The sequence below is a fragment of the Melanerpes formicivorus genome, unplaced genomic scaffold, assembly GCF_026170545.1.
Source record: "Melanerpes formicivorus ecotype bairdi unplaced genomic scaffold, bMelFor1.0.p_v2 SCAF_2, whole genome shotgun sequence".
NCBI lineage: Eukaryota > Metazoa > Chordata > Aves > Piciformes > Picidae > Melanerpes > Melanerpes formicivorus.
Window position 1 is genome coordinate 10,062,669 of NW_027142354.1, and position 8,574 is coordinate 10,071,242.

The following is an 8,574-nucleotide window of genomic DNA, read 5'->3' on the forward strand; positions in this document are numbered from 1 at the left end:
AACATTGTTGTTTTATCTTTTCTGCTGATTAACTAAAAGAAAAAAAGGGGAGGGAGAGGTTAGGGAGGAAAGCAGGGCAGTGTCCTCCTGGACAGGAGGACTTCTGTGCTGTTTTCTCTTTGTATACATGTATAATATTGTAAATACTCTATATTTGTACAAAGATGTTGAGTTGCTGGAATGCATCCAGAGAAGGGTAACAAAGCTGGTGAGGGGTTTGGAGCACAGGCCCTATGAGGAGATGCTGAGGGAACTGGGGTTGCTTAGCCTGGGAAGAGGAGGCTCAGAGGAGACCTTATTGCTGTCTACAACTACCTGAAAGGAGGTTGTAGCCAGGTGGGGGTTGGTCTCTCCTCCCAGGCAGCCAGCATAAGAACAAGAGGACACAGTCTCAAGCTGCACCAGGGGAGGTTTAGGCTGGATATTAGGAAGAAGTTCTTCATAGAAAGAGTGATTGGCCATTGGAATGGGTTGCCCAGGGAGGTGGTGGAGTCACTGTCACTGGAGGTGTTTAGGAAGAGACTGGATAGGGTGCTTGGTGCCATGGTTTAGTTGATTAGATAGTGTTGGATGATAGGTTGGACTCCATGATCTTGGAGGTCTTTTCCAATCTGGTTAATTCTATTCTATATCCATTGCATTCCATTGTTGAGTATAGTTGTTGCTTGGATAATGCAGCTTTCCATTTGCTTCCCCACCTGAGTTTAGCCAAGTTTTTGTTAATGTGGGTGGCTTAAACCATCACATGTTTAAACATTAAATTACTTTAAGGTGCAATTTCCAGCAGTGCCAAGCTAAGTGTGGAAAAAGTATGCAGAAAATTGATTGGACAGTCACGTCACAGTGTGTGACACAGGATACTCGACAAGACGCTGTTTGTGCTCCAGTTCACATGCAGCTATTTCCATCTGCGGTTAGCTCCACTGGCCATGCAAGACAGCGACACTGTCTAACAGAAAGGCAACAGAGACATCAGTAAGAAAAAAAAATTCACAGAAATACAGAAATTGAATTGTGCACTGTGCAACAATGTAAAAGGGACTTCAGACAGCAGCTCTACATCCAGGGGAATATAAAGGCAAATCCAAAGGAATGAAAGGCAAAGGGAGGCTGGTCAGATTTATATTTAGAATCATAGAATCAATAAAGTTGGAAAAGACCTCAAAGGTCATCAAGTCCAACCTGTTACCTCATGACTACTAAGCCATGGCACCAAGTGCCATATCCAATCCCCTCTTGAACACCTCCAGGGATGGTGACTCCACCACCTCCCTGGGCAGCACATTCCAAAAGCTAACAACTCTCTCTGTGAAGAACTTTCTCCTCACCTCGTGCCTAAACTTCCCCTGGTGCAGCTTGAGACTGTGTCCCCTTGTTCTACTGAAAAAATAAGCATGCCTGGGTTTTGAGGATAAAGGAACAGACTGGTGGAAAGCAAAGGCAGGAGTAAGCAAGAGGGTGGAGATCAAGTAAAAGTATGATCACAGGCTGACCTAGAAGTTGAATATTTTTTTAGAGAACAGACTTGGGAATGCAAACCACAGATTATCTAAGCAAACTCACACCTGCATCAGCTCACAACCAATACACATTACTCAAAGAGAAATGTGAATATTTATTTGTTCATATACAAACAATCCAGACTAACTATTGCTGCAATGTTGGTGGCAAAGGCCTCAGCAGGTTTGACTAGTGGAGACTGTGCATGCATGTAGATATTGTGTGTGTGTGTGTATATATACACACACACAAAAATTTATATATATAAATCAAATATCTTCTCAACATGCAATTACCATAACTAATGTATTTAAGTTTTGGAGGCATTTACAACTTGAGCAAACTTGCAGAGCGGACAGGAAGGAAATACGTGTGGGTGGAAATTAAAGAATAAATGTCCTCAAAAGACTTTCTTTTACTGCAAATATCTGGTGCTTGGCTTCAGGCTGCTAAGAAGTAAGAGTTGGTGTTTTTATTGGTCAGTTGTTTTGGTTTTTTCCAAAGTAACAGAAACAATTTTACCTAATTGTATCTTCTACGACTAAAGATGATAACTTGTAGAACTAATCCGCTAGCTTCACATGGTATGATGTAGCTGTTTCAAACATATGCATCAAACCAGAAAATATTTGCTTATAAATACAAGTCACAGTATCACAGTATAACTTAGGTTGGAAAGGACCTCGAGGATCATCGAGTCCAACCTATCAACACAGACCCCATGACTAGACCATGGCACCAAGTGCCACGTCCAATCTCCTCTTGAATGCCTCCAGGGACGATGACTCAACCACCTCCCTGGGCAACACATTCCAATGACAAAAGACTCGCTCAGTTAAGAACTTCCTCCTCACCTGTCTAAACCTCCCCTGGCACAGCTTGAGACTGTGTCCCCTCGTTCTGGTGCTGGTTGCCTGGGAGAAGAGGCCAAACCCCTTCCTGGCTACAACCACCTTTCAGGTAGTTGCAGAGGGCAATGAGGTCACCCCTGAGCCTCCTCTTCTCCAGGCTAAACAATCCCAGCTCGCTCAGCCTCTCCTCATAGGGCTTGTGTTCAAGGCCTCTCACCAGCCTTGTTGCCCTTCTCTGGACACGTTCAAGTGTTTCGATGTCCTTCCTAAACTGAGGGGCCCAGAACTGGACTCAGTACTCAAGGTGCAGCCTAACCAGTGCAGAGTACAGGGGCACAATGACTTCCCTGCTCCTGCTGGCCACACTATTCCTAATGCAGGCCAGGATGCCATTGGCCTTCTTGGCCACCTGGGCACACTGCTGGCTCATATTCAGGTGGCTGTCGATCAGCACCCCCAGGTCCCTCTCTGTTTGGGAGCTCTCCAGCCACTCCGACCCCAACCTGTAGCTCTGCATGGGATTGCCATAGCCAAAGTGCAGCACTTGGCACTTGGACTTGTTGAATGCCATCCCATGGGACTCTGCCCATCTGTCCAGTCGGTCGAGGTCCCTCTGCAGAGCCTTTCTACCCTCTAACTGACTAACATCTGCCCCTAACTTGGTGCCATCTGCAAACTTGCTGATGACTGACTCGACCCCCTCATCCAGATCATCGATGAAGATGTTGAAGAGTATGGGGCCCAGCACTGATCCCTGGTGGATGCCACTGGTGACTGGCCGCCAGCTGGATGTGGCACCGTTCACTACCACTCTCTGGGCCCGGCCCTCCAGCCAATTCCTAACCCAGCACAGAGTGTAGTGGTCCAAGCCTGAATTGATCTGCTTTGTACATCCATTTCCCAGTCAACTACACATCTGCACATCTTTCACAAATCTCAGACACATGCAACCTGGGAAAAATTCCTATACTAGCTTGAAACTAGCCTATCTTATTCACTGAACAACTGCTCCTGACAACACTACCTATGGAAAATACTCATGAAATACAAATCTGAAGTGTGCACTTGCAGCCCGGAAAGCCAATCAGATCCTGGGCTGCATCAGAAGTGTGGCCAGCAGGTCAAGGGAGGAGATTGTCCCCCTCTACTCAGCTCTGGTGAGACCCCACCTGGAGTACTGCGCCCTGCTCTGGAGCCCCTATTACAAGTGGGATATGGACGTGCTGGAACATGTCCAGAGAAGGGCCACGAGGATGATCAGAGGGCTAGAGCACCTCTCCTATGAGGACAGACTGAAGGAGTTGGGGCTGTTCAGTCTGCAGAAGAGAAGGCTCCAAGGTGACCCAATTGTGGCCTTCCAGTATCTGAAGGGGGCCTACAAGAAGGCTGGGGAGGGACTTCTCAGGATCTCAGGTAGTGATAGGACTAGGGGGAATGGAATGAAGCTGGAGGTGGGGAGATTCAGGCTGGACATGAGGAGGAAGTTCTTCACCATGAGAGTGGTGAAGCCCTGGAATGGGTTGTCCAGGGAGGTGGTTGGGGCCCTGTCCCTGGAGGTGTTTAAGCCCAGGCTGGATGAGGCTCTGTCCAGCCTGATGTAGTGTGGGGTGTCCCTGCCCATGGCAGGGAGGTTGGAACTAGATGATCCTTGTGGTCCCTTCCAACCCTGACTGATACTATGATATAGTCAGCAAAATCTGGTTTGAAAGTATATATAGAAGGACTTTGTGTATATATAAAAAAACGCTAAGACATATGTCCCATATATTCATTAAGCAGTTGCCCAACAGCAAAAACTAAATCAGTAAGTTAAGAACATAGTATTTCAGAGACACAAAAAAGAGACAGCCCTGAAACTTATGATTATATCTTGTGCAACACCAAAGTTAGTTCCCTCATTCTGGCAGATGCCACGAGGCATTACTGCATACACGGTGACATTTGTTACCACAGTTCACAGAAGTACCATTTAACTGGAAGTGCAATAAAGCAGACAACAGAACAGGGCCAAACCACAGAGTTCAAACTGCATGTGCTTATTAAACATCATTTAGGTGCTGACATACAGATTGAAACCACAAACTAAAAGCTTAAAAGACAAACTGTAAAGACCAACCAACCAAACAAGTAAAAACATCTTTAGAAAGTCTGCTCTGCTGCTTTTTGGATTTCCAGGAAAATGGCTTCAGAGTAGCAAGCAGGTCTGTGCTAAGGATGAAAAATAGCACATATAAATAATTTAGCCTGTTTCTGCAAACTATTTCCTTGGAGAACTTTGATCATTTAGAGCCTCAATTCAGTATGTTCTGAATCAAATAAGATTGGCTCATGGTAAAGCATAGTACAGACACCTGGGAGAGAGCCAAGAGTACTGTCCAGAATGGCAGGACACAATTTCAGGAGAAAGAGGTCAGCGCTCAACACAGGCTGCAAGCATGTGTCACGGGATAAAAAGGGAAATGGAATTGTCAGTCGGGGGGGTGTCCACTGCCATGTTCCCCTTCAGGGCAGTACACCCAAATTGGCACACGCTTATCCCAACTGTGCACTCCTGGCAGGCCAGACACTGAAAGTAAACAGGCCAGTTCCTACTGTTATCAGACGGCTGGAGAGCAGACTGCCTGCAGGCTGACTTTGGCAAGGTGGCTCAACAGACCTGTAAACACCAAGCAGCCAAGTGCTGAAGAATGCTACTCCTGCTCCCGCCCAATCTTCTAAGTGGCAGCAGCACTGAAACAGTTTGCATGTGCTTGCCTTCAATCACTTTCTTCCAAAAGAAACCAAAGATGCACACATCTCTTGCAATACCACTCCTATGCCCTGATGGCACTTCTTTAACAAAGCTATTGAAACCAATCTTAAACTAGTGCATGCAGCAGCAATTCTATGCAGAAAGTTCTATCAGAAGTTCTCAAAAGATCTTAAGTGCATAAAAGAAGCCAAATTCAATTTAAAATAAAGAGAGCAGAAGAACAGGGGTAAATTTAAAACTATTAACCGCTTTTAATGTTTAGTTAAATGAACTTAAATGATTCAATGGGAATCAGGAATAAACACCATAAGCAGTATTTACATTTTGCGTTTTTACAGCTTCTATTTACAAGAGGTTTTCATCTTCCCAGGGCTCAGGCTGTTCCACAAAGCTTTTATAATAGTTGTTCACAACTACAATCTATGCAAGGTGGTATGCTGCATTGAGAAGAGAGGCAGACCTTGACCACCACCTTATTGCTGTTATAGAAGATGCTAAATATGGTTTTATCTTTTTTATGACTATTCTTCCCCTTTTTTATAGCTGAGTCATTATAATAGATTATATCTAAATACAGCACTTTCTATCATCTGGTATCTGTTTGCAGATGTACAGACAACTGCTATACTGGCCATAATCTGAATCAAGACCAGGGGATCACCACCCACAACAAATCAAGACCACCAAGACTCACAACAGTGAATCAATGGCAAAAATGGAGTACACACATCTCCTTGGAAATCTGGCTTTCAATGTGCAGCAAGCACCTGAGCTGTCAGTTTCCGAATCATCTACCACTATAATATTGACTAGGGACTTCCTCTTCCAGGATACTCAAACACAGACTTAAGAGGTCCCATCAACAAGTCTAATCTCCACTGATGAGTCACAGGCCTATCTGTGCAGGCATGATAAAACACCCAGATGAAGGAAATGCAGGGGGTGTTTGTCTGTTCAGACAACTGGTGTCAGCTTGTCCAGCTTTTCTAAGGAAAACTGTCCTAAATCAGAAGATGAAGACAACTGGGCATTCCCTCATTACACTCAGCCTTGAGATATGTATTATGTTACTGGCACACTGGAAGCCCTACTGAGACTGAAGACAAAAATAAATCAAATCACTGCATCCATACTTCAGAATTCCCCTTCTACTTTCATCCTTTCATTTTAAGCCAGCATGTTTGCTTTTATCAAAGCAACAATGAAGTAAGGATACGGTATTTGTTCATCATTACAGATATACCCAGCATTTTCATTCAGCTAATACACAGCAATATTTCTTAGAATTCCCTTCATCATGTTTTTGTTCACTAAAAACCTAAGTTTTTGCTTAAACGACAAAGCCTCTGAGGGGTGTGGTTATAGAGGCTGTAGCCAACCTGTGTGCAAATCACTAGGAAAACCCTGCTTGTTTTCAAAGCCTAATTCAGAAGTATATATTGCTCCTTTCACCTGAGGGTTTGCTGCACTTGTATGCAGAAAAATGAGCTTTATTGCTTCTAGGCAGCTTGCCATGTCAACTTTACCACAGCGCTGTGCTGTAGCCTTACACTGGACTAGGCTGGATCATGTCAGGCTTTTTTTACAAGTCATTTACCCGTTACCATGTTTTTACCTCGAAGTTTGATTAATTCAAGGTAAAAGTAGCCTATTTTATAAACCATTTTGAAAGACAGCATTTAACTTAGAAATCTCCTCACTGAAAAAATGGGGAAAAAATTCTACCTTGGTTAACAACTAGCCACAAACCTGAACAAACTGCATGCTCAACAGATAAACTATTAAGGGATAAGTCAACAGGTGGGATACTATTTTTACTGCTCTTAGTCCATGTTAGGGAAACCTAAGTAGCCTTTCAAAGTTCCACACGGTGTAGCCCACCACCAGCAGTAACTTAGTTCAGCCACTCCACTTGGGCATGGATCTAAACTGCAGTAAGTCCCAGTGAATCTGTATTATGCATCTGCAGAATCCAAGGCAATGTAATGACTATTTCTGTGACCACTTGCAAGCAGTATTTTAGGTAAATGGATCTCACTTTGTGGATCAAGTCAAGAAAGCACTGCTGCATTTATCTAATGTGTGGATGTGCTTCCTATTTCAAAACCTTTCATGAAGAACATAATATGTTAGACCTTGTATATAGCTTTCAACATGGTTAAAAACTAAATGCACGCTCTCTTCTGACCTGAGATATTAAACTGCAATCTCTGGTTTTAATGAGCTGGTCCAGTTTAAAATGAAGCTTGCAAGCCAGATGGATTGTTTCTTTCCTTATTCACTTAAAACTCTATCGGAACAGAGACGAAACTCCAGTCTTTGCTGACAGACCAGCCCTCCTCCTCATCAACGCTTGGCTGACAAGGTGACCCCACACCAGTGGCCAAGGCCTGGCGCCTTGTTTGGATTCCCCAGTCTTGTACTCCCAAACTTTGGCTTGAAATTCCTAGCTAACCTTTTTTGTTGGACGCACACATTTACAAAACACAGTGCGGTAAGCCTGCCCAACGCACAGCCTGCTCTTACTACATGAAAAAATGCACAAGCACATGAAATAACGCTGGTATCAGCCTTTACCGTAACGGGCTGTAACCGTTTATGGCAGGCGCCATAAAGTCAGGGGCTACATCCGCAACAGTAACGAGGCACCAGGGAGAGGTCTCAGCACGCACTGACGGACGGTGCCGCGCCACCAGAGAACTAACTTCCACGTCTCTGCATCGCTTCCACGGCAAAGCTTAATCTCGCTGCCGAAGAGAGAGATCCAGCGGTAGCGGGTCACCTCGGCAGGGTAACACGGCACAGCCCCGGGGAGGGACGGCGGGACTCGGTTTGCTCGCCGCCGCCCGGCTGCTCCCTCCCCAGGTCACCGAATGGGTCGCATCCCGTCCCTTCCCTTCCGGCGCTCTGCGCCAATGGAGGAGGCAGGGACGCGGGAACAGTCACGAAAGATTAGGGAACAACGTGTGACCGACCGCCACTTCCCTCGCCCGCTACCTCCCTCCGGGCCCCTCAGGGGGCCTGTGCTCCCGGCTCGACTGGCCTGCCCGCCCCGTCCAGCCCCGTTACCTGCGGACGGCTGCTCCCCGAGGGAGGCCGCGCTCCGGCGCGGTGCCAGCATCGCCGCCAGCCCCATGAGGGCCAGCACCACCCGCATAGCGGCTGGAAAAGCGGGACGGGGAGCGCCCCGGCTCCTCTACCACCGCGCCTCGGTACCCACGACGTCGCTCCAGCGCCTGCGCGCTGCGCTCCCCACGGGCACGGCCGGGAAGGGGCGGGCGGCTCCGCCCCGCGGCCCGGCGTGCGTGGGTGGGTGGGAAGCGGGTGGTACCCCGGCCGGGCAGAGGGCGCTGCGGGGTGGGGAAGCGCCGGCCTGGCGTGGGAGGAGGCCAGAATCAGGGAGCCTGGGTGGGCAGCAGGCCTAATTCATGCTGAGAAATTTTATTCTATGCAGCAAACGCCCTGAATTTA

At 46.7% G+C, this 8,574-nt stretch overlaps 1 protein-coding gene across 1 annotated transcript in view; it reads right to left on the minus strand.

Annotated features, from left to right (window-relative positions):
* Positions 1-8,339, minus strand: part of IFNGR1 (interferon gamma receptor 1) — a 34,646-nt gene extending 26,307 nt beyond the window's left edge. The window contains exon 1 of the mRNA XM_068150386.1: positions 8,173-8,339. Within this exon, the coding sequence (XP_068006487.1) occupies positions 8,173-8,260 (88 nt within the window). The 5' untranslated portion in view covers positions 8,261-8,339. The remainder of the gene's footprint in view (positions 1-8,172) is intronic.
* Between the last annotated feature and the right edge of the window lie 235 nt (positions 8,340-8,574).